This window comes from Salvelinus fontinalis, unplaced genomic scaffold (genome assembly GCF_029448725.1).
Source record: "Salvelinus fontinalis isolate EN_2023a unplaced genomic scaffold, ASM2944872v1 scaffold_0197, whole genome shotgun sequence".
NCBI classification, from domain to species: Eukaryota; Metazoa; Chordata; class Actinopteri; order Salmoniformes; family Salmonidae; genus Salvelinus; species Salvelinus fontinalis.
The window spans coordinates 1-27,078 of NW_026600406.1; the positions used below are offsets into that span (position 1 = coordinate 1).

The window sequence follows — 27,078 nt, forward strand, 5'->3', positions numbered from 1 at the left end:
TACGGTACTAGACTACACAGTGTCATGCTGGAAATCACCTCAACAACACAACGTTCACATCTGAAATCACACATTTGCACTTTATTAGATAGCTGCCATCTTGATATCTCTCTTATAAATAATATCTTCCTCTCTTTTCTCTATGTCAGGTATGACCATACCAGAAGAAGACACAGAGGCAGGACAGACCAGTAAATACTGCCTTGTGGCCATCGGAAGACTGCAGGTACCATCCTGTGTGTGTGTGTGTGTGTGTGTGTGTGTGTGTGTGTGTGTGTGTGTGTGTGTGTGTGTGTGTGTGTGTGTGTGTGTGTGTATACACACTCTGGTTGGGTGGGTGCATATTGTGCATGAGAAGGTGTGAGCTGAGAGCACGGGGTTGTCAGGGAGCATCAGTATAGGAGGATTACAGTAATGGAGCAGACAGGTGGAACATGCACTGAAGACCTCTTCCCATCCTCCCATAACCCCCCCCATAGCTCAACCAGTTCAACCCTTATTCCTGTGTCCAACATCTACTATCTCCTACCTTAACCTTCTCAGCTCCCAGACTTGTCTGATGTTTTAGAGGGTGTTGAACCACTACTGTCCCCTCATAGTATCCCATATATCCCCATACTCAACTGGCGGACCGCGCTCTGTGTCCCGGTTCACTCAGTCAGGCTTCCATCCCTGGTATCATGTAAACACACATAAGACACACACATGAAAACAATTGTTAAATTGCAGGACATTAGCTTTACAACTGCCTAGCAATTCTCTACCCCTTGCAAAATGTGTAGAATTGTGTGAAATTAGCTTTAAAACTTAAAGAACGCTTACATGTGCTTAAGACACACCAGACATGTATAGTATCTGACTAAATGGTCGAAACAGTTCATATTTTCTGTTAAGTTTTGATAAAACCTTTTCTACTGTATCTCAAATGCTGCCGATTTTAACCACTTGGAACAGTTTTCAGGACATTGTAATCCAGATTTCGTCTCCTATCTTTTGGACAAAACGTTTGAGACACAACTGAAGCCTTTATGAGACCACATCACATGCTACAACAAATATCATGTTTATATGATCTGATGACATTAGGAAGAAACAGGCCTTTGGTGTCGTGAACGGAAGCTAATGGGGGAACAGAATTGAACACAACACAGGATCATTTTAAGCTGGATTACACGTGTTCCTGAAAAAGTGCCCCATATTCATACAGCTTCTCAGAGTAGGAGTGCTGATCTAGTATCAGTTTAGTCTTTTAGATCTTGATGAATTAGATTAAATGGACAGGGGGGACCTGATCCTAGATCAGCACTCCCACTATGAGACGCTTTATGAATAAGGGCCCTGAAGGCTCTCAAATATAACCTTCCTGGTACTCCCATCCTCCTGCTTTTTACCTTCTACTTCATAGTGCCACCTGTAATCTCTCTCACATATATCTAACCCTCTGGTCCCTCCATCCTTTAATCTCTCTCACATATATCTAACTCTCCGGTCCCTCCATCCTTTAATCTCTCTCATATATACAGTGGGGAGAACAAGTATTTGATACACTGCCGATTTTGCAGGTTTTCCTACTTACAAAGCATGTAGAGGTCTGTAATTTTTATCAGATTGTATGATTTTTAAGTAATTAATTTGCATTTTATTGCCCGACATAAGTATTTGATCACTTACCAACCAGTAAGAATTCTGTCTCTCACAGACCTGTTAGTTTTTCTTTAAGAAGCCCTCCTGTTCTCCACTCATTACCTGTATTAACTTCACCTGTTTGAACTCGTTACCTGTATAAAAGACACCTGTCCACACACTCAATCAAACAGACTCCAACCCTCCACAATGGCCAAGACCAGAGAGCTGTGTAAGGACATCAGGGATAAAATTGTAGACCTGGACAAGGCTGGGATGGGCTACAGGACAATAGGCAAGCAGCTTGGTGAGAAGGCAACAACTGTTGGCGCAATTATTAGAAAATGGAAGAAGTTCAAGATGACAGTCAATCACCCTCGGTCTGGGGCTCCATGCAAGATCTCACCCTTCGTGGGGCATCAATGATCATGAGGAAGGTGAGGGATCAACCCAGAACTACACGGCAGGACCTGGTCAATGACCTGAAGAGAGTTGGGACCACAGTCTAAAAGAAAACCATTAGTAACACACTACGCCGTCATGGATTAAAATCCTGCAGCGCACGCAAGGTCCCCCTGCTCAAGCCAGCGCATGTCCAGGCCCGTCTGAAGTTTGCCAATGACCATCTGGATGATCCAGAGGAGGAATGGGAGAAGGTCATGTGGTCCGATGAGACAAAAATAGAGCTTTTTGGTCTAAACTCCACTCGCCGTGTTTGGAGGAAGAAGAAGGATGAGTACAACCCCAAGAACACCATCCCAACCGTGAAGCATGGAGGTGGAAACATCATTCTTTGGGGATGCTTTTCTGCAAAGGGGACAGGACGACTGCACCGTATTGAGGGGAGGATGGATGGGGCCATGTATCGCGAGATCTTGGCCAACAACCTCCTTCCCTCAGTAAGAGCATGTAAGATGGGTCGTGTTTGGGTCTTCCAGCATGACAATGACCCGAAACACACAGCCAGGGAAACTAAGGAGTGGCTCCGTAAGAAGCATCTCAAGGTCCTGGAGTGGCCTAGCCAGTCTCCAGACCTGAACCCAATAGAAAATCTTTGGAGGGAGCTGAAAGTCCGTATTGCCCAGCGACAGCCCCGAAACCTGAAGGATCTGGAGAAGGTCTGTATGGAGGAGTGGGTCAAAATCCCTGCTGCAGTGTGTGCAAACCTGGTCAAGAACTACAGGAAACGTATGATGTCAGTAATTGCAAACAAAGGTTTCTGTACCAAATAGTAAGTTCTGCTTTTCTGATGTATCAAATACTTATGTCATGCAATAAAATGCAAATGAATTACTTAAAAATCATACAATGTGATTTTCTGGATTTTTGTTTTAGATTCCGTCTCTCACAGTTGAAGTGTACCTATGATAAAAAATTACAGACCTCTACATGCTTTGTAAGTAGGAAACCTGCAAAATCGGCAGTGTATCCAATACTTGTTCTCCCCACTGTATCTAACTCTCCGGTCCCTCCATCCTTTAATCTCTCTCACATATATCTAACTCTCTGGTCCCTCCATCCTTCTCCTCTGCTTTTAAGTAGCAAGGGAGGAACTTCACATTCTCAGGCAGCATGTTTTAGGAGGTGAAGGGGCCTGAGGTTTTATGTGACCATGTCCAAAGAGACATCTCCCACCTGATGAAAAGTCAAGAGGTTAAGAGTAAAAATGCACTAATAGCAATTAGTTTAAAGTTTCAGCAAGTCTGTCAAAACCTTTGTAACAATGTTTCATCAGTTTTTATTAAGTGACATGTTCCCTCTCATCTCCTAGGTTACCAGTTCTCCCGTTTCCATGGATATGAACGGCCTGACGGTTCCCACGGAGTTCCTGTCACGCCACAACTCCGACGGCATCATCACTTTCGTGGACCCGCGGTGCATCAACGTGATTGGATACCAGCCTCAGGTTGGTTCCTCCCCCTACTTATCATAATCAGGGTCGCGTTTAGTAGGGCACGATGATGCAAAACATTTTTAAAAATTGCAAAACGTAACCGGAACAGCCTGTGATGCCACTCGTCAGAGTTCACAATAGAACCCCTATGGTGAACTGGAGCCGCTAATTCCGTGCCCACTCATCACACATGTTGAGATAATGTTGCAAAACATAACCTGTTTACCTGAAACGGTCTGCGAGGTCACGTCAAAGCATTCTGTTATTTTATCAAGAGGAACACATCTGTGGTCAGTAGTGATGTAACCTGTTAATATGTTTCCTACCCCCCTTGATGAAATGGAGCAGCTCGTTTCATGCCATGTCACAGACTGTTAAATGTAAAGATGACAAAAAGTGTTTTGGGGCAGTGTTTCCCCTGCCATTGTAGAATTCTGTTCAGCAGATTTCATTTGAAATTGAAGAGGCCCGAAATGTGGATTTCATGGTCTTTATGCACTGCCTGGAAAATAATGTATGGGAAACACCAAGTGTGTCTGCATACTGATATGTACTAAATATATTTCTGGGGTATGCAACAATAGTATGTTTTATAGTATGTATAATTGAAAAAAAGAAATAAGTAGACTTTAAATGCCAGGATGTCATACTCCATTCCTAGTATGAATTTGCTGCTCTCTATTGAGGAATATAATCTTCTGACCCAGCTGATGATCAGATCAAGGAGACAGGCTGTACTAGTACTCCTTGTTTTCAGCTGTCCCACCATGTTAGATCAGCAGTGAAAGGGAGGAAGGGACGTATGCATTTTCACAGCAGCCATAGAAACCCTGGTTCCTAATATTGCCTTATGAAGAGAGATGACCCCTGTTTAATGGCTTGTAATGTAAGACCCCTGTCTGGAAGTGTGTTAGTACGTACATGTGAGTTTACAGACATAAGTTACAGTAAGGCCTTTTTAGATGACAATCCAACTGCAGCTCTTAAAGATGATGATTTACAAGTGTATATACAGACAACTTAAGTTATTGTAAGTTATTTAAAGCTTCAATAACTTAAGATTGAAGTGTTGTCCATTTTCCCAGCCTGACTCTCGACAGGTCAGATGTTGGTAGAGACTGTAGGATAGAGTTACAGTGTAAAGAAAGCATGTACACACAGTGTTTTTCCGAAGCGCTTGAATTTATTCTACACCAGAATACAGACCAACATTTTAAACCTGACAGACTGTTGACCGATCGATCAATCCATTAACATTTAGAGTTGGAAATAATTCTAATAACTTTCTCAACATTCCCTGATTTTCCTGGTTAATCCATCCTGATTCCAGGTCATTTCCAGCTTGGAGATCAGGAAGGTCTGGGAATTTTGGTGAAATAGCGTTCTCTCGCAGTCCACCCCTCCTTTCCACACCGTTCACACTACAGAAACAGATTACACCCCTCCTTTCCACACCGTTCACACTACAGAAACAGATTACACCCCTCCTTTCCACGCCGTTCACACTACAGAAACAGATTACACCCCTCCTTTCCATGCCGTTCACACTACAGAAACAGATTACACCCCTCCTTTCCATGCCGTTCACACTACAGAAACAGATTACACCCCTCCTTTCCACGCCGTTCACACTACAGAAACAGATTACACCCCTCCATTCCACGCCGTTCACACTACAGAAACAGATTACACCCCTCCTTTCCACACCGTTCACACTACAGAAACAGATTACACCCCTCCTTTCCACACCGTTCACACTACAGAAACAGATTAGTGAAAGTGGGCCGATTCCCGACATAAAGTCGCATTATTAGGATGAGAAAGTGATCACTTCGCAGGATGGGAGATTTTTTTGTGATTATTTCAATTTGTTAATGTATAATTGTGTATGATTGTCTACAGCGCAGCTGCTATGTGTATGTAGGATGTTTGCATTTCGCTACAAGCATTTCGCTACACTCGCATTAACATCTGCTAACCATGTGTATGTGACCAATAAAATGTGATTTGATTTGTTTAAAGGAGACCGTTTCCTCCCCCCCCCCAAATGGCACCCTATTCCCTACATCATGCACTACTTTTGACTAGAACCCTATGAGTGCTGGTCAAAAGTAGTGCACTAACAGGCCAAGGAATAGGGTGCCACATGGGCCGCACACCACTCCATGACAGGAAGAATGATTTAAAGATGTATCAATGGCTCGATCTCAATTCCTCTGCCCTCAATCTCCTCAGCTGCTTCTCAACCGTATTGGAGGAGAAGGTCCACGGTCCCTCCCCTTAGACCTTTTTCTGCAATGAGAAAGAGCCGGGGAGATCGGATGCAAGGAATGGAAGAAAGATGAATTGAGAAAGGCCATTGACTCAAGTCCAAGGGTCTGAATGATGTATGATCTGTATGGCCTGTTGTCCTAACTCAGGCAGAGGAAGCCTAGTGCTGGACTAAAAGGCATTGTCAATAAAGAATCTCCATTGAAAAAACATTTTTGTCAAGGAATTTGACAAAGTTTCAAAATGAATATATTGAACTTGTATTTCATGATTTGAAATTGACCTGAAGTGTGTAGTTGTATTCATTTGTATGTATTTATTGTGTCATTGTCTTGTGTAGGATCTGCTGGGGAAAGACATCCTGGAGTTCTGTCACCCAGAGGACCAGAGTCACCTGAGAGAGAGCTTTCAACAGGTACGGAGAGAAGGAGAGGTGGATGAGGGAGGAGGGACGAAGGGAGGGTGGAGGAGAGCTGTATGAGGAAGAGTTCTGTCACTCAGAGGACTACAGAGAGACCTCTTGAGAGATCTTTCTACAGGTACTATACCACCAGAGGGAGAGGGGGGAAGAGGAGAGGGGGAGAGTGGGGGGGGGGGGGAGAGGAGTAGAAGAGAAGGATGGGGTGATAACAGAAGGACATGATGATCAGAGGAGAGAATAGGAGTGACAAAGGATGGGTGGAGGAGAGAATAGGAGTGACAGAGGATGGGTAGAGGAGAGAATAGGAGTGACAGTGGAGAGAATAGGAGTGACAGAGGATGGATAGAGGAGAGAATAGGAGTGACAGTGGAGAGAATAGGAGTGACGGGATGGGTAGAGGAGAGAATAGGAGTGACAGAGGATGGGTGGAGGAGAGAATAGGAGTGACAGAGGATGGGTAGAGGAGAGAATAGGAGTGACAGTGGAGAGAATAGGAGTGACAGAGGATGGGTAGAGGAGAGAATAGGACTGACAGTGGAGAGAATAGGAGTGACAGAGGATGGGTGGAGGAGAGAATAGGAGTGACAGTGGAGAGAATAGGAGTGACAGGGGATGGGTAGAGGAGAGAATAGGAGTGACAGTGGAGAGAATAGGAGTGACAGAGGATGGGTGGAGGAGAGAATAGGAGTGACAGAGGATGGGTAGAGGAGAGAATAGGAGTGACAGTGGAGAGAATAGGAGTGACAGAGGATGGGTAGAGGAGAGAATAGGAGTGACAGTGGAGAGAATAGGAGTGACAGAGGATGGGTGGAGGAGAGAATAGGAGTGACAGAGGATGGGTAGAGGAGAGAATAGGACTAACAGTGGAGAGAATAGGAGTGACAGAGGATGGGTAGAGGAGAGAATAGGAGTGACAGAGGATGGGTAGAGGAGAGAATAGGAGTGACAGTGGAGAGAATAGGAGTGACAGAGGATGGGTAGAGGAGAGAATAGGACTGACAGTGGATGGGTGGAGGAGAGAATAGGAGTGACAGAGGATGGGTAGAGAAGAGAATAGGAGTGACAGAGGATGGGTGGAAGAGAGAATAGGAGTGACAGAGGATGGGTAGAGGAGAGAATAGGAGTGACAGGGGATGGGTAGAGGAGAGAATAGGAGTGACAGTGGAGAGAATAGGAGTGACAGAGGATGGGTAGAGGAGAGAATAGGACTGACAGTGGAGAGAATAGGAGTGACAGAGGATGGGTGGAGGAGAGAATAGGAGTGACAGAGGATGGGTAGAGAAGAGAATAGGAGTGACAGAGGATGGGTAGAGGAGAGAATAGGAGTGACAGAGGGTGGGTAGAGGAGAGAATAGGAGTGACAGTGGAGAGAATAGGAGTGACAGAGGATGGGTAGAAGAGAGAATAGGACTGACAGTGGAGAGAATAGGAGTGACATAGGATGGGTGGAGGAGAGAATAGGAGTGACAGAGGATGGGTAGAGGAGAGAATAGGAGTGACAGAGGATGGGTAGAGGAGAGAATAGGAGTGACAGAGGATGGGTGGAAGAGAGAATAGGAATGACAGAGGATGGGTAGAGGAGAGAATAGGAGTGACAGGGGATGGGTAGAGGAGAGACAGTGGAGAGAATATGAGTGACAGAGGATGGGTAGAGGAGAATAGGACTGACAGAGGATGGGTAGAGGAGAATAGGACTGACAGTGGAGAGAATAGGAATGACAGAGGATGGGTGGAGGAGAGAATAAGAGTGACAGTGGAGAGAATAGGAGTGACAGAGGATGGGTAGAGGAGAGAATAGGAGTGACAGAGGATGGGTAGAGAAGAGAATAGGAGTGACAGAGGATGGGTAGAGGAGAGAATAGGAGTGACAGAGGATGGGTAGAGAAGAGAATAGGAGTGACAGAGGATGGGTAGAGGAGAGAATAGGAGTGACAGAGGATGGGTGGAGGAGAGAATAGGAGTGACAGTGGAGAGAATAGGAGTGACAGAGGATGGGTAGAGGAGAGAATAGGAGTGACAGAGGATGGGTGGAGGAGAGAATAGGAGTGACAGTGGAGAGAATAGGAGTGACAGAGGATGGGTAGAGGAGAGAATAGGACTGACAGTGGAGAGAATAGGAGTGACAGAGGATGGGTAGAGGAGAGAATAGGAGTGACAGAGGATGGGTGGAAGAGAGAATAGGAGTGACAGAGGATGGGTAGAGGAGAGAATAGGAGTGACAGGGGATGGGTAGAGGAGAGAATAGGACTGACAGTGGAGAGAATATGAGTGACAGAGGATGGGTAGAGGAGAATAGGACTGACAGAGGATGGGTAGAGGAGAATAGGACTGACAGTGGAGAGAATAGGAATGACAGAGGATGGGTGGAGGAGAGAATAAGAGTGACAGTGGAGAGAATAGGAGTGACAGAGGATGGGTAGAGGAGAGAGTAGGAGTGACAGAGGATGGGTAGAGAAGAGAATAGGAGTGACAGAGGATGGGTAGAGAAGAGAATAGGAGTGACAGAGGATGGGTAGAGGAGAGAATAGGAGTGACAGAGGATGGGTGGAGGAGAGAATAGGAGTGACAGTGGAGAGAATGGGAGTGACAGAGGATGGGTGGAGGAGAGAATAGGAGTGACAGTGGATGGGTAGAGGAGAATAGGACTGACAGTGGAGAGAATAGGAGTGACAGAGGATGGGTAGAGGAGAGAATAGGAGTGACAGAGGATGGGTGGAGGAGAGAATAGGAGTGACAGTGGAGAGAATAGGAGTGACAGAGGATGGGTAGAGGAGAGAATAGGACTGACAGTGGAGAGAATAGGAGTGACAGAGGATGGGTAGAGGAGAGAATAGGAGTGACAGAGGATGGGTAGAGGAGAGAATAGGAGTGACAGAGGATGGGTAGAGGAGAGAATAGGAGTGACAGAGGATGGGTAGAGGAGAGAATAGGAGTGACAGTGGAGAGAATAGGAGTGACAGAGGATGGGTAGAAGAGAGAATAGGACTGACAGTGGAGAGAATAGGAGTGACAGAGGATGGGTAGAGGAGAGAATAGGAGTGACAGAGGATGGGTAGAGGAGAGAATAGGAGTGACAGAGGATGGGTGGAGGAGAGAATAGGAGTGACAGAGGATGGGTAGAGGAGAGAATATGACTGACAGAATAAAATGATCGATGGGTAGGAAGGCTCCTGAGCCGCTTCTCTCCTCCAACCAATGATGAATGAAGTGAAGTCTCATTTAAGCTTGGGCAGTATACCGTATACTGGGGTAGCCACGGGTTGGCTTTTCAATACAGTCAATAGCATTGAAACAATTTCTTTGAAGTTTTTCAATACATTTTATTTTTTGTAGCTACTTTTTAAGTAAATACCTGCAGTTGGCTTTTCAATACAGTCAATAGCATTGAAACAATTTCTTTGAAGTTTTTCAATACATTTTATTTTTTGTAGCTACTTTTTAAGTAAATACCTGCAGTCAACTTTTGCAATACGTTAGGCGATAAAGCGGATTGCATTCTTCATTTAACCTGTCACATTATGAAGCTTACCGTGGTTCCCCAGAACAGTTGAGCCAGTCACATGTTTGAAAATAGGAAAGCAGGAGCAACTGATTCCAGCTGTGTATTGACTGGGGTCGCGTTTTATATTGAAAGACAAGTGATCAGTGTTAGCAGTTGATGTTACTCTTTAACCCCAAAGCAAATCAAGGGGAGAAAAATAGGTTTATTCAAAGAGAACAAATATAGTTGTTATGCTAGGAAGTAAATGGTAGATGTTCATTCTTCCCTGTCCTCAGTGATTCTCCACAGAACAAAGAGACAGGATGTCATTTATAACCCAACCCATAGCCTGTGGTTGACCAATTAGAATTCATAGCAGTAAAATTGGGCCAATGGTCAAATAACAAGTATCCTGTTTCAGGCTCAATGTATAGTCCATTTGGACCAATGAGATCTTGCCACATGTAGCTATAACTCCAGGACTGAAACCCCTACAAAGATTCTAAACAGATGTTGAACTGAAAAACAACTATTACCATTGATCGTTAATTCCCTATTGACTTTTAGTCCTCTGCGTTGTGTATTATCTTAAAGTATTCTTACATCAGGGACTTGCAACTATAGTTTAGGCAGAAAATAGCTTAATTTTCATCAGTTGACAACGGAAGTGCAACACTATTTGGCCGGCAGCCACACAAGTAAATGAGCTGACAATGAAACAGCTAAAACTATGAATGGCCATCATATTTCTAATGTTTATTATAGAAAGAATGTAGCCAGCTACATTTCCTAATCTTGCATTTTACCAGAGAAAAGAAGACTCTAAAAAGTAGCTCCACATCAGTCAGAGTGCTGTCTGCTGATAGAATGATGGAGAACAGTAGCTCCACATCAGTCAGAGTGCTGTCTGCTGATAGAATGATGGAGAACAGTAGCTCCACATCAGTCAGAGTGCTGTCTGCTGATAGAATGATGGAGAACAGTAGCTCCACATCAGTCAGAGCGCTGTCTGCTGATAGAATGATGGAGAACAGTAGCTCCACATCAGAGTGCTGTCTGCTGATAGAATGATGGAGAACAGTAGCTCCACATCAGTCAGAGCGCTGTCTGCTGATAGAATGATGGAGAAAAGTAGCTCCACATCAGTCAGAGCGCTGTCTGCTGATAGAATGATGGAGAACAGTAGCTCCACATCAGTCAGAGTGCTGTCTGCTGATAGAATGATGGAGAACAGTAGCTCCACATCAGTCAGAGCGCTGTCTGCTGATAGAATGATGGAGAACAGTAGCTCCACATCAGTCAGAGTGCTGTCTGCTGATAGAATGATGGAGAACAGTAGCTCCACATCAGTCAGAGTGCTGTCTACTGATTGAATGATGGAGAACAGTAGCTCCACATCAGTCAGAGCGCTGTCTGCTGATAGAACGATGGAGAACAGTAGCTCCACATCAGTCAGAGCGCTGTCTGCTGATAGAATGATGGAGAACAGTAGCTCCACATCAGAGTGCTGTCTGCTGATAGAATGATGGAGAACAGTAGCTCCACATCAGTCAGAGTGCTGTCTGCTGATTGAATGATGGAGAACAGTAGCTCCACATCAGTCAGAGCGCTGTCTGCTGATTGAATGATGGAGAACAGTAGCTCCACGTCAGTCAGAGTGCTGTCTGCTGATAGAATGATGGAGAAAAGTAGCTCCACATCAGTCAGAGCGCTGTCTGCTGATAGAATGATGGAGAACAGTAGCTCCACATCAGTCAGAGTGCTGTCTGCTGATAGAATGATGGAGAACAGTAGCTCCACATCAGAGTGCTGTCTGCTGATAGAATGATGGAGAACAGTAGCTCCACATCAGTCAGAGTGCTGTCTGCTGATAGAATGATGGAGAACAGTAGCTCCACATCAGTCAGAGCGCTGTCTGCTGATAGAATGATGGAGAACAGTAGCTCCACATCAGTCAGAGCGCTGTCTGCTGATAGAATGATGGAGAACAGTAGCTCCACATCAGTCAGAGTGCTGTCTGCTGATAGAATGATGGAGAACAGTAGCTCCACATCAGTCAGAGCGCTGTCTGCTGATAGAATGCCTGTTGGTGAATTCTCATCCCAGTGGAGAAGTACAGCTGAGGGACAAGGTTATTCTGATGCCGAGCAGAAATGACAGTAAGAAGCATTTTAGATCTGCGTTTACAAAACACAGCAAGATATTTCTTACCAGTTTCATACACCTGTGTGGCTCAGCTGGTAGAACATGGCGCGTGCAACGCGAGGGTTGTGGGTTCGATTCCCACGGGGGACCAGTATGAAAAAAGTCAGAACATTTATAGATAAGAGCGTCTGCTAAATGACAAAAATGTAAATATATTTTTCCTGTGTGAAAATGAAGAATTCTTTGTTAACACGACCCCTACGTTTAACTTGCTAGTTATCTAAGTATGTGGCTGAGTAAAATAAGGCGATGGAGCATCATAATGTGAACAACGAGGTTGAATTACAACAAAGAAGTTTAATTACACTGTCTGGCAGTAAAACCTTTGTCTTCCTGTCACACGCCAGTGGTTCCACTCAGGTCCTCTCCTGACCCTGTCACCCCAAGGTGAAACGGGAGGCGCTCTTTAATTACATTTTTTTACATTTACATTTAAGTCATTTAGCAGACGCTCTTATCCAGAGCGACTTACAAATTGGAAAGTTCATACATATTCATCCTGGTCCCCCCATGGGAATTGAACCCACAACCCTGGCGTTGCAAGCGCCATGCTCTACCAACTGAGCCACACGGGACCCAGTCGTCCGTCATTATGGTTGAATTAGACTGAGTAGAACAGACAGTCCGTTAGAACAGACAGCCCAGCCCGTTAGAACAGACAGCCCAGCCCGTTAGAACAGACAGCTCAGCCCGTTAGAACAGACAGCCCAGCCCGTTAGAACAGACAGCCCGTTAGAACAGACAACCCGTTAGAACCGACAGCCCGTGTTCACTACTTCTGAACAGGGCCCATGTTCACTACTTCTGACCAGGGCCCATGTTCACTACTTCTGACTAGGGCCCATGTTCACTACTTCTGACCAGGGCCCATGTTCACTACTTCTGACCAGGGCCCATGTTCACTACTTCTGACCAGGGCCCATGTTCACTACTTCTGACCAGGGCCCATGTTCACTACTTCTGACCAGGGCCCATGTTCACTACTTCTGACCAGGGCCCATGGGGCAAACCTGGGAATTTGGGGAAAGTTACTGTAATTTCCAACCCTAGACTCACCTGTAAATTAAACTAGCAGAAACATGCTCTTTCTCAGGGGTGAGTTTCCCCCAAACCATCAAGATCTTCAGCATTGAGAACATCGTTCATCCATTACCTATCGATGGACTTAATAAGATTCTAAAAGACATTCAATAACCCACCTGGGGAATTAAAGGTCATAAATCCAGTGCCTTCGTCTGCCTAGCCTAAAGACTGGAGCCATGCCAAGGACTGGCAGACAGGCTAATACTATTGGCCAATCTGTAATGGTTTAAGATGTGCTCTGTCAGCAGCTGACGGGAACACACTGCAGGGTCCTGTTCAGAAGGGTGAAACGTTCACAACGTCGCGGATAGAAATGTAAGGAATAGAGCGAACCCTATTGCCTAATCCTAATAAACTGGACTGACGGATCTGTTCTACATTATATATTTCTATCTGAGCGCCCAGGTGTGTGTCCTCTGCGGTTCAGTGTGTCTGCCAGGGGAGCGCCGTGTACTGAACACCAGCAATGAGGTGAAAGGTGAAATATCAACGTGTGTGTGAGAGAGAGACTGTCCTTGAGGAATGTTTGTTAGGGCAATATTATTTGACATGTTTTCTTCCAGGGAACAGAAACCCCACACACACTTACCTTTCTGACAGGCACACACACACACACACACACACACACACACACACACACACACACACACACACACAATGTCTAAGACACGCACTCCTTACCCTCTGCCACACAGATTCTCTAGCATCTGGCAGAGAGCTCACATCCACCTGTCTGGCCCAGATATCTCCTGATATGAGCAGCACAGACACCTCAGCTCTATCACCCAGAGCTAACTGACAAGCTCTGTCAGCACACACACACATACTGCCTCAGCACCACAGACAGATATAGAGACAGACAGGTAGAGCCAGACAGACAGACACAGGTAGCGCCAGAAAGACAGACACACAAGTAGCGCCAGACAGACACACAGGTAGCGCCAGACAGACACACAGGTAGCGCCTGACAGACAGACACACAGGTAGCGCCAGACAGACAGACACACAGGTAGCGCCAGACAGACAGACACACAGGTAGCGCCAGACAGACACACAGGTAGCGCCAGACAGACACACAGGTAGCGCCAGACAGACCGACACACAGGTAGCGCCAGACAGACCGACACACAGACCGACACACAGGTAGCGCCAGACAGACACACAGGTAGCGCCTGACAGACAGACACACAGGTAGCGCCAGACAGACAGACACACAGGTAGCGCCAGACAGACAGACACACAGGTAGCGCCAGACAGACAGACACACAGGTAGCGCCAGACAGACACACAGGTAGCGCCAGACAGACACACAGGTAGCGCCAGACAGACCGACACACAGGTAGCGCCAGACAGACCGACACACAGACCGACACACATGTAGCGCGAGAGAGACGGACAGACACAGGTAGCGCGAGAAAGACGGACAGACACAGGTAGCGCGAGAGAGACGGACAGACACAGGTAGCGCGAGAGAGACGGACAGACACAGGTAGCGCGAGAGAGACGGACAGACACAGGTAGCGCGAGAGAGACGGACAGACACAGGTAGCGCGAGAGAGACGGACAGACACAGGTAGCGCGAGAGAGAGACGGACAGACACAGGTAGCGCGAGAGAGAGACGGACAGACACAGGTAGCGCGAGAGAGAGACGGACAGACACAGGTAGCGCGAGAGAGACGGACAGACACAGGTAGCGCGAGAGAGACGGACAGACACATGTAGCGCGAGAGAGACGGACAGACACATGTAGCGCGAGAGAGACGGACAGACACAGGTAGCGCGAGAGAGACGGACAGACACAGGTAGCGCGAGAGAGACGGACAGACACAGGTAGCGCGAGAGAGATGCTGGTGGTGCTGACACAGGTAGCGCCGGAGAGACGGACAGACACAGGTAGCGCCGGAGAGACGGACAGACACAGGTAGCGCCGGAGAGACGGACAGACACAGGTAGCGCCGGAGAGACGGACAGACACAGGTAGCGCCGGAGAGACGGACAGACACAGGTAGCGCCGGAGAGACGGACAGACACAGGTAGCGCCGGAGAGACGGACAGACACAGGCAGCGCCGGAGAGACGGACAGACACAGGCAGGTAGCGCGAGAGAGACGGACAGACACAGGCAGGTAGCACGAGAGACGGACAGACACAGGCAGGTAGCACGAGAGACGGACAGACACAGGCAGGTAGCACGAGAGACGGACAGACACAGGCAGGTAGCACGAGAGACGGACAGACACAGGCAGGTAGCACGAGAGACGGACAGACACAGGTAGGTAGCACGAGAGACGGACAGACACAGGTAGGTAGCACGAGAGACGGACAGACACAGTTAGGTAGCACGAGAGACGGACAGACACAGTTAGGTAGCACGAGAGACGGACAGACACAGGCAGGTAGCACGAGAGACGGACAGACACAGGCAGGTAGCACGAGAGACGGACAGACACAGGCAGGTAGCACGAGAGACGGACAGACACAGGCAGGTAGCACGAGAGACGGACAGACACAGTTAGGTAGCACGAGAGACGGACAGACACAGGCAGGTAGCACGAGAGACGGACAGACACAGGCAGGTAGCACGAGAGACGGACAGACACAGGCAGGTAGCACGAGAGACGGACAGACACAGGCAGGTAGCGCAGCAGACAGACAGACACAGGCAGGTAGCGCAGCAGACAGACAGACACATGCAGGTAGCGCAGCAGACAGACACATGCAGGTAGAGCAAGAGACCGACAGACATACACAGGCGGGTAGCGGGAGAGACAGACAGATACAGGCAGGAAGCGAGAGAGACACAGGCAGGTAGCGAGACAGACAGACAGGTAAAGGGACAGGTGGAGGGACAGACGGACAGGCAGAGAGAGAGACGCTGGTACCTTTGTGTTCAGGTATTGACAGTCCAATAGCTTTGGCTCTCAGCTGTTAGTGAGTGTCAGCTTTGATTGGTTTGTATGCGATTGACTTTTGTACAGCAGTTTTTCTTGGCAGAAAACCATTTTTGTTTTACCAGCCTACTGACCGTTAATTCATTTAAAATCCTCAGAGGCAGGTAATGACACACACACACGTAACGTGTAGGAACCACTCCAGCTCAGGTAATGAAAGATTGAGAGATAGAGATGAGGGTTGTAAGTATTTTTCACTCAAATGCACTTCGTTCTCTTGCACACCATCTCTCTCTCTTGCTCCCTCTCTCTCTCCCTTCCCCTCAGCTCCTCTCTACCTCCTGTCTCTCTTTCTCTCCCTTCCCCTCAGCTCCTCTCTCTCTCCTGTCTCTCTTTCTATCCCTTCCCCTCAGCTCCTCTCTCTCTCCTGCTCTCTTTCTATCCCTTCCCCTCAGCTCCTCTCTCTCTCCTGCTCTCTTTCTCTCCCTTCCCCTCAGCTCCTCTCTCTCTCCTGCTCTCTTTCTCTCCCTTCCCCTCAGCTCCTCTCTCTCTCCTTCTCCCTTTCTCTCCCATCCCCTCAGCTCCTCTCTCTCCTGTCTCTCTTTCTCTCCCTTCCCCTCATCTCCTCTCTACCTCCTGCTCTCTTTCTCTCCCTTCGCCTCAGCTCCTCTCTACCTCCTGCTCTCTTTCTCTCCCTTCTCCTCAGCTCCTCTCTCTCTCCTGCTCTCTTTCTCTCCCTTCCCCTCAGCTCCTCTCTACCTCCTGCTCTCTTTCTCTCCCTTCCCCTCAGCTCCTCTCTACCTCCTGCTCTCTTTCTCTCCCTTCTCCTCAGCTCCTCTCTCTCTCCTGCTCTCTTTCTCTCCCTTCCCCTCAGCTCCTCTCTCTCTCCTGCTCTCTTTCTCTCCCTTCCCCTCAGCTCCTCTCTACCTCCTGCTCTCTTTCTCTCCCTTCTCCTCAGCTCCTCTCTACCTCCTGCTCTCTTTCTCTCCCTTCCCCTCAGCTCCTCTCTACCGCCTGCTCTCTTTCTCTCCCTTCCCCTCAGCTCCTCTCTACCTCCTGCTCTCTTTCTCTCCCTTCCCCTCAGCTCCTCTCTACCTCCTGTCTCTCTATGTAGTTACCACTATCAGCCCGGCCTTAGTCGCTGACAGTAGAGTAGAAGTATTGGGATAATTGGTGGTCCGTCTTACCAGCTGTGTCCCAGATGGCACCCTATTCCCTTTATAGTGCACTACGTGCTCTGGTCTGAAGTAGTGCATTTTGTAGGGAATATAGTGTCATTTGGGGCGCACGCTCTGGGCTGTAGCCCCATCCTGCCCTGGCCTTTCACTTCCTGGGATAATCTCTCATACAGGTAATCATGACCTAGAAGACACAAACACACAAACGCACAAAAACAGAGATACAAACAAGCACGGACACACACCTTCCAGTGTCTCTGTAGGTGAATCTCAAATCACGCTCAGTTCCATACACATAGTGCACTACTTAGCCCCAGGCTCAGGACTGCAGTGGTGCACTACATAGGGAATAGTATACCATTTGAGATTTGCTGCCAAGAACGACAGACTGCTCCACTATCTCTTCCTGTTACTGAGGTCACAGGTCATACATTCTGACCAATAGGATGCTCACTCCCTCCCTAGCCCATGTTTAAACAATGAGATATGCGCTGAATAAAAGGTGAGGTCGAAACGCGGCTAATCTACATTTGCTCAAGTCAATAAGGAAATCGTGCCTTTTTCTCAAAATGAGATTACATTTCTGGCCTTCTCCCGCTGTTGTTTAGCTGGTGGTGCCCTCTGTGTGGAAGGAAAAACACTTTTCCATGTCTCTGAGATTGTCCACAGAGCTTTCATTACGAATGGCCATTTCAGATCCCCTAACTGAAAGCTATTTTGCATTTAGATGCAAAGCAGCACATCCATTAGCCAGATTGACAGCTGAGGTTCACTGGTGTGCTTATGGAGGGAATATTCAGAGAGAGAGGTAGGTGTGTGTGTGTGTGTGTTTCCGAGTGTTTGTTCAGAATGGTATGGTAGGAGAGGTATGGGTGGAGAGATTAGACTGGGTGGACCCGAAAACCGAAAGTCTTCTGAAGTCCACCTGATTTCCACGCTCCACACCCAAGATGGAGAAACTCTCCAGGAAGACGTCAGCTTGACAGTGATGGATTAAAGCTGACCAAATAAGAAATGAATCAACCTTTTTTGTTGAGTACTCCCAACTCCTTCCTGCCTCAAATGACTCCTTTTTCTTCTTTGTAAGATGGAGGAACATTTCTCTCTCTTCTGTTTCTCTCTGCAATATGTGTTGACCCCCCCCCCCCCCCCCCCCCCACAAACACACACGCAAGGTTCCCCTTCCCTCCATTCTAGGTGGTCAGATTGTCTGTGATGTGTCTTATCTAACCTTTGCCCTCCCTCCCTCCCTCCCTCCCCTCCCTCCCTCCCTCCCTCCCCTCCCTCCCTCCCTCTCTCCCTCCCTCCCTCCCTCCCTCCCTCCCTCCCTCCCTCCCTCTCTCTCTCTCTCCAGGTGGTAAAGTTGAAAGGCCAGGTGTTGTCTGTGATGTACAGGTTTCGTATGAAGAACAGAGAGTGGATGTTAATCCGCACCAGCTCCTTCACCTTCCAGAACCCCTACTCCGATGAGATCGAGTACATCATCTGTACCAACACCAACGTCAAGTAGGTGGACGCGCACACACGGACAAATTTACTTACACAGACCACACACACACTCACACAGAGATAGACACTGAGTAATAAACATACAAATGTGTGTGTAAATTGTTGACACATGTTTCATGTCCTGGGACAGAAATGGACCAGCAGAATGTTCTAGACCAGGGTTTCCCAAATGAGTTTTGCCCTTGTGCTACACAGCTGATTTAAAATGATCAGAGCTTGATGATGAGTTGGAAAGATTTCTGACATGTCCAAAGGAAATCCTCAATAGAAATATTGTGAAACTCCTCCTGGCTGCTTTTAACATCTGTTGTACTCTCTGCATGTATCTGGACTGGAATGACTCTACACACACCACTGACACTTCACTCAATGCTCTGGTTGTTAACATACGCACACACACACATGCACACGCCGTGCTTGTGCAACTGACACACACTGACTGACTATTAACACCAGTGTGACAGCATACAGGTCTGCTGCCCCAGTCAGTCGTAATATTGACAGTACATGGCGTTGGAATGGTAGCAGTATGTTTTGCTACCAGCTGTTAAAGGTTCAGTATGGAGGATAATATTAACAGTGTTTTATTGATTCATGCCATATTAATAAGGTGTTAAATTAAACATTTAAGGAAAGTATGTGTGTGTGTGTGGAACTTGGCCCGTTTTCCGTTCTCTAAACAGTGTGTTTTGTAGGAAGACCGGTTCCAGGTTGTGTTTGTTTTGGTCCCTCAGGTTCCACAAACCTGTTGGTTGGACTCTGGGCTACAATGGAGGATAGCCAGAACTGGGAGTACTGATCTAGGATCAGATCCCTCTATCCATGTATTTTTATTCATTGTGATCTAAAAGGCAAAACTGATCCTAAGTCAGCACTCCTACTCTGAGACGCTTGATACATAATGTCCCCATTGAATATGTGCTGTGACCAGGCCTCCAGTCTTAAAAGCTTTCAATTTTCTTCTGGTCCACCATGATGTGCATACCAATGTCTTTAAACACAGCCTTTAGCCATCAGCCTAGAAGGACTAGAGTGACCAGTTATAATAGTCACCTTTTTATTTCCTGCATAGCGTTTACCAGGGATGCCATATTTTGTCTGTTTGGGAAACACTGCTGTAGCAGGCCCAGTTATCCCCTCTAGCTGTAGCAGGCCCAGTTATCCCCTCTGGCTGTAGCAGGCCCAGTCATCCCCTCTAGCTGTAGCAGGCCCAGTTATCCCCTCTAGCTGTAGCAGGCCCAGTTATCCCCTCTGGCTGTAGCAGGCCTCAGTTATCCCCTCTGGCTGTAGCAGGCCTCAGTTATCCCCTCTAGCTGTAGCAGGCCCCAGTTATCCCCTCTAGCTGTAGCAGGCCCAGTTATCCCCTCTAGCTGTAGCAGGCCCAGTTATCCCCTCTAGCTGTAGCAGGCCTCAGTTATCCCTTCTGGCTGTAGCAGGCCCAGTTATCCCCTCTAGCTGTAGCAGGCCTCAGTTATCCCCTCTGGCTGTAGCAGGCCCAGTTATCCCCTCTAGCTGTAGCAGGCCTCAGTTATCCCCTCTAGCTGTAGCAGGCCTCAGTTATCCCCTCTAGCTGTAGCAGGCCTCAGTTATCCCCTCTAGCTGTAGCAGGCCTCAGTTATCCCCTATAGCTGTAGCAGGCCTCAGTTATCCCCTCTAGCTGTAGCAGGCCCAGTTATCCCCTCTAGCTGTAGCAGGCCCAGTTATCCCCTCTAGCTGTAGCAGGCCCAGTTATCACCTCTAGCAGATACTGTATTGTAGAGTGTATGTGTGTGTGTGTGTGTATTTGTGCACGTGTGAGTTTGTGGATGCGTGTGCATGCCTGAGCTTGTTTGTGTTTACGTACACGTGTTAACCTGTTAAGTGCGTGTGACTGCTTACCTGCACGGTTTTTCACCTGCACTACCAGGTCCTGGCCAGTAGGGGGCGGTAGCGTCACTGTTGATTTGGTCACCGTGCCTAGATAGAGGCCAGAGAGGAAAAGGAAAGGCCTTTTAGTGGTTGAAGAATCAGAGAATGGATGCAACCCAATACCCCAGGACCATCAACATTGACTTTAAACTTGACGCTTCCAACACTCACATCCCACTCACACTCCAGAGAACTGGGGAAACACTGGAAGAGTCCCGTTACTCAGTTTGTTCTAGATTGTTCTGCTCTCTCCTCCACCCGTCTGTGTGGAAACATGCTCTGAAACATCATTTTCTCAATTTCCTCAGACATTATAAGGACTTAAGAAAGGTAGTAACAGAATGTTTCTGGAGATCAGATTAGCGGAGTAAACATTCCATTGTGTGTGTGTGTGTGTGTGTGTGTGTGTGTGTGTGTGTGTGTGTGTGTGTGTGTGTGTGTGTGCATCCCTGCGTGCGCATCCCTGCGTGTGCTCCGTTGTCTAGCAGTGTTCTCTCTAGCGGAGGTGAGAGCCAGGGCAGTGGAAACCTGGCTGACTACAGACTGGGTGCTAGATTTATGGGCTGCATAAAATATCTCATCTCATTCATCAACCCTCTACAACAGTTGTAAAGCTCAGCATCTGACCACTGGGGTACCTGAGCCAGTCTCTCTCTCTCTCTCTCTCTCTTTCACACACACACACACACACACACACACACACACACACGGGGTTATGAGACAGACCGTCTGGTTGTTGGTGTAACTGAGTGTTACTCTGTCGTAAATGTATTGTTCGTGAGAGACACCACTCTGTTTCTTCTCTCTCATCTCTGGTGTGCACTCGTTCACTTCCCCTCCAAGATTTAAGAGTGTTTGATTGATGTCAAGCGACTGCCATATTTCTTTCCTATGGGTCCTGGTCAAAACCACTCCACTATGTAGGGAGTAGAATGCCATTTGGGACGCAGACCAATGCTTTAACATTCTTGAGGGGGAGTGAATGAGTGCACACTTCATAAATTAGGGAAAGAATATAGGGATCTGGACAATGTCTTTACTCTCCTGGGTTATACCCCCTCTCATATTGGATATCTCTTAGATTACACACTCAATCATTTCTGGAGAACTAGCTGGGCATATATCTATGTATGCAGCCCATATATAACCACACACAGAGTGCCGGCCGTATGTCATTACTGTGGGAGCGACTACTACTGGACCAAATACATAAAGTAAGATGCAGCCAGTGGAGAAAAGCCTGTTATTTCAGACCTGGCTGCAGTACAACTGTAGGCCTTGGACAATAACAATACCATACCATGCATGGTGAATCTGCACCTACACTATACATACAACAGTATGTGGATACCCCTTCAAATGAGTAGATTAGGCTATTTCAGCCACACCCGTTGCTGACAGGTGTATAAAATCGAACACACCGCCATGCAATCTCCACAGACAAACATTGGCAGAAGAATGGCCATACTGAAGAGCTCAGTGACTTTCAATGTGGCACCGTCATAGGATGCCACCTTTCCAAGCAGTCAGTTTGTACAATTTCTGCCCTGCTAAATGGTCTGTCCTCGGTTGTAACACTCACTACCGAGTTCCAAACTGCCTCTGGAAGAAACGTCAGCACAAGAACTGTTCGTCAGGAGCTTCATGAGATGGGTTTCTATGGCGAGCAGCCGCACACAAGCCTAAGATCACCATGCGCAATGCCAAGCGTCGGCTGGAGTGGTGTAAAGCTCACCGCGATTGGACTCTGGAGCAGTGGAAACTTGTTCTCTGAAGTGATGAATCACCCTTCACCATCTGGCAGTCCGACGGACAATTCTGGGTTTGGCGGATGCCAGGAAAACGCATTGTGCCTGTTTTTCATGGTTCGGGCCCCTTAGTTGCAGTGAAGGGAAATCTTAACTACAGCAGACAATGACATTCTAGACAATTCTGTGCTTCCAACTTTGTGGCAACAGTTTGGAGAAGGCCCTTTCCTGTTTCAGCATGACAATGCCCCCATGCATAAAGCGAGGTCCGTACAGAAATGGTTTGTCGAGATTGGTGTGGAAGAACTTGACCTGCCTGCACAGAGCCCTAACCTCAACCCCATTGAAAACCATTAGGATTCATTGGAACTCTGACTGCGAGCCAGGCCTAATCGCCCAACATCAGTGCCCAACCACACTAACGCTCTTGTGGCTGAATGGAAGAAAGTCCCCACAGCAATGTTCCAACATCAAGTGGAAATCCTTCCCAGAAGAGTGGGGGCTGTTATAGCAGCAAAGGGGGGACCAACTCCATATTAATGCCCATGATTCTGGAATGAGATGTTCAACAAGCAGGTGTTCACATACTGTTGGTCATGCAGTGTATCTGGATTAAAGGGAATGGCAACATTGTAATGGAGAGTGTGTATTCTAACAGCTCCAACAGTGGTGTAGCAGCTGCATGGTAGTGTGGTCTATTTTCCAACTGGCTTCCTGACTGTCCTTTAGCCTGCAGGAGTGCAGACGGAGATGACTTTGGAGCCATGACAGACCCACACCTCACACACTGCCCCGTCTCAGTGTGCCTCAGTTGTTGAGCAAGCCGAACAGAGCCATCTGTAATAGTTAGTCATGTTGGCTGGCTCTAGGTAGGAAGCACAAAGGGAGATATTAGAGGCTAGCCTCCACTTCTGTTTCTGGCACTGTTTCTCTTTAGGAAGCCATCCGTGGAGGGCTTTTGTGTGTGCGTGCATTGGCATTGGCATTGTTACCATGGCTACAAGCCTCAGGCTGCCCGCTTGCACCCTTGCTACATCCCATCAGGCACTGCTGCGTGACCTGGCTGCGTCCCTCAGAACTCCACTATTAGGCCAGCTCTGAATGTGTGGGCAGAGAACACACACACCATAGCAGCCAAGTCACCAATGAAGCCATTCCCCATCCGCTGTTTAACACCGCTGGAGTTTACCCAGGGGCATCAGAGCAGAACAACAACAAATTAGAAACCTTAGCAACTCATCTGCATCTCACACACACACACTTAAACACTTTCAAGCATACACACACGCACGTACACGTGCACACATGTACACACACTTACAAACACACACACAAACACATCAGACACACACACTCTGAACCTCTGGCCCTGATGTGAAAGAAAGAAAGAAAGAACCGGTTCCGTTTTGATAATAATGTTTATTCCCGACCGTGTGATGCAGAGTGCTGTAGAGGTGCTTCAACAGGAGACTTGTGTAACTGTGCTGGAAACTTGGCTGGATGTATTTTTGCACATTCTTCAGAAGTTCAAATATCCTCTGGAGTTTTCCTGGCCAAGTGTTATCCATCTTAGTCCTCTCTCAGTCCAGGTGACCCTCTGTGTGCTCAGCCCTCCTCCCTCCCTACATCTCTTCCTCCTATTCTCCTCTACTCCCCTCTCGTCTGGGAGAGAGAGAGAGAGAGAATATTCACCGCAAGTATCTCTTTGAGAGGACACTAAGCAACACTTGACATAATGGGGTTTTGAAGTAGTTTGTTTTCCTCAGTGGAAGCTCTTTATTCCTAGTGACAGGTGTTTTTGATCAGGACACAACACACAGGCATACACACACTGACACACTGGCCGTCATGTATTCTAGTTACTCACATTAGGTCTGTTGTCAGAAGCTAGGCTCTTATAGGCTGTGACGGCCAGGGCCACTAAGTATAGCACAGCACCAGTCTATGTACACTACTAGGGGACGCTTTCATGTTGTTAACACAAGTGTTTCCATCTCTCTCGATCTCATGTTGTTAACACAAGTGTTTCCATCTCTCTCTCTCTCCCGATCTCATGTTGTTAACACAAGTGTTTCCATCTCTCTCTCTCTCCCGATCTCATGTTGTTAACACAAGTGTTTCCATCTCTCTCGCTCTCTCTCCCGATCTCATGTTGTTAACACAAGTGTTTCCATCTCTCTCGCTCTCTCTCCCGATCTCATGTTGTTAACACAAGTGTTTCCATCTCTCTCTCTCCCGATCTCATGTTGTTAACACAAGTGTTTCCATCTCTCTCGCTCTCTCTCTCTCATGTTGTTAACACAAGTGTTTCCATCTCTCTCTCTCGATCTCATGTTATTAACACAAGTATTTCCATCTCTCTCTCTCTCTCTCTCTCTCATGTTGTTAACACAAGTGTTTCCATCTCTCTCGCTCTCTCTCTCATGTTGTTAACACAAGTGTTTCCATCTCTCTCTCTCTTTGACATTCAGGAATTGATTTGTGGCAGGAAAGGAGGAAGTCGTTTCTCTCTCATTCTTTCTCTTAGATATTCAGTCATTTATTTGAGACAGGAAAGGAGGACTGTTGTGATGTACTTAGAGAAAGCAAAAAGAGACCAACAGAGATGAGCTGTCAATTTCCTACGGTCTGTCTGTGGACTCAAACCCAACTGGTCCTCTGTAGTCTAAAGTGGCCTCCTCCTCTCCTCATTGCGTCTCCTCAGAGAGAGAGAGAGCTGCATACTTCTCATGGCAGGAGAAGAAAAACAGTTTGTTTCTCTCTGGGTAAATAGGAAATGTCAGGGTTGGATGCTCCAGAAAAGAACTTAGCAGGAAATCACTCCGAGGCTTCTGAAATTAAGGGCCTGAATTAGATGCTGTGGTGCAATTTGCCAGCGACAAATGGATTCGAGGCACAAGTGTGTGTGTAAAGTTTATCTGCCTGTTTGTGTGTGTGTGTGTGTGTGTGTGTGTGTGTGTGTGTGTGTGTGTGTGTGTGTGTGTGTGTGTGTGTGTGTGTGTGTGTGTGTGTGTGTGTGTGTGTGTGTGTGTGTGTGTGTGTGTGTGTGTGTGTGTGTGAGAGAGAGAGAGAAATACAGTCATTCTGTTGCCAGCTTACTAATGATGCATAAGAGCTGACAGGAGACATTCTGTCTGGAAATGGTTTTGAGTTTAAAAACAGCTCTTGAAACATCTTATTGCCGCCACATTGACTATTGGGAATATGTGTTTGCATGCAGGTGTTGCTCTTCTCGTTTAGGCATTCACAATACACTGACTGTGCAACAAGGGATGTATCCCAGCTGGTACCCTAAGAGTGCACTACTATTGACCAGGGCCCATAGGAAGCTATGAAGGGAAAAGGGTGCCATTTGGGACACAGATCATGTTATTCATTACATCACCTTTCCCCTACAAAACAAAAAGGCTTGTTTTTGAGAGTACCGAATTAGAATCTGTTGTATCCCAGTGTATAGAAGACAGTAAGAATCTGTTGTCTCCCAGTGTATAGAAGACAGTAAGAATCTGTTGTCTCCCAGTGTATAGAAGACAGTAAGAATCTGTTGTCTCCCAGTGTATAGAAGACACAGTTAGAATCTGTTGTTTCCCAGTGTATAGAAGACACAGTTAGAATCTGTTGTTTCCCAGTGTATAGAAGACACAGTTAGAATCTGTTGTCTCCCAGTGTATAGAAGACACAGTTAGAATCTGTTGTTTCCCAGTGTATAGAAGACACAGTTAGAATCTGTTGTCTCCCAGTGTATAGAAGACAGTTAGAATCTGTTGTTTCCCAGTGTATAGAAGACACAGTTAGAATCTGTTGTTTCCCAGTGTATAGAAGACAGTTAGAATCTGTTGTTTCCCAGTGTATAGAAGACACAGTTAGAATCTGTTGTTTCCCAGTGTATAGAAGACAGTTAGAATCTGCTCATTGTTAAGAGGCAGAGCCTGGACATCTGTGAGTAGGGAGAGAGAACTAGAACAAGGGAAAGCGAGAAAACAAGGGAATGATAAAGACAGAAAGGGATGGAGAGGAGTGAGAGCAGCCTGTTACCCCCTATAGTCATTCAGCACAGATGGACAGACCAGCTTGTAGTCTGTATTTAATAGTACATTCACAAAGGACCCGTAGGTTTTTCCAGTCGGTCAATGTTCTGATTTGTTCCACAGCCGTTAGGGTGCCAGGTGTGGTATCTCGCTGGTACGTTCGGATGCTGGTGTTTTGCTATTGTGTATCACTAACTTATCTTATCTCTATCTTATCACTAACCATCTGTTGCTAATAATACAATCTAAAGAGGAAACATATCAAAGTGATGGTATTGTGTGATTCTGTATTCATGTGTTGTCATTGTGTGTGTTCTCCAGGCAGCTCCAACAGCAGCAGCAGGCAGAGCTGGAGGTCCATCAGAGGGACGGCCTGACAGCCTATGACCTATCACAGGTACCCCACAGGACCCCTATAGCTGCTCTTATACCTGCCTGTTCATAATATAACATATAACATTGTGTCTTCCCTATACCCAGTGTAGCCCACTTACCTGTCCATACTCCTGGCTTTTCATGCTAGACAGCTTCTGAAGCTGTTGATTGTATATCATTAAAGGACCAGTGCAGTCAAAAATGTGATTTCCTCTGTTTTACAGTGGGGCAAAAAAGTATTTAGTCAGCCACCAATTGTGCAAGTTCTCCCACTTAAAAAGATGAGAGAGGCCTGTAATTTTCATCATAGGTACACTTCAACTATGACAGACAAAATGAGGGGGAAAAATCCAGAAAATCACATTGCAGGATTTTTAATGAATTTATTAGCAAATTATGGTGGAAAATAAGTATTTGGTCACCTACAAACAAGCAAGATTTCTGGCTCTCACAGACCTGTAAC

General features: G+C 47.0%; 1 protein-coding gene across 1 annotated transcript in view; it reads left to right on the forward strand.

Annotated features, from left to right (window-relative positions):
* Nucleotides 1-149: 149 nt before the first annotated feature.
* arnt2 (aryl-hydrocarbon receptor nuclear translocator 2) overlaps nt 150-27,078 on the forward strand; it is a gene marked incomplete at its 5' end in the record, with an annotated part of 60,970 nt that continues 34,041 nt past the window's right edge. Inside the window, 5 exon segments of the mRNA XM_055912679.1 lie at nt 150-226; nt 3,395-3,529; nt 6,129-6,203; nt 18,402-18,553; nt 26,562-26,637. Of these exon segments, the coding sequence (XP_055768654.1) occupies nt 150-226; nt 3,395-3,529; nt 6,129-6,203; nt 18,402-18,553; nt 26,562-26,637 (515 nt within the window).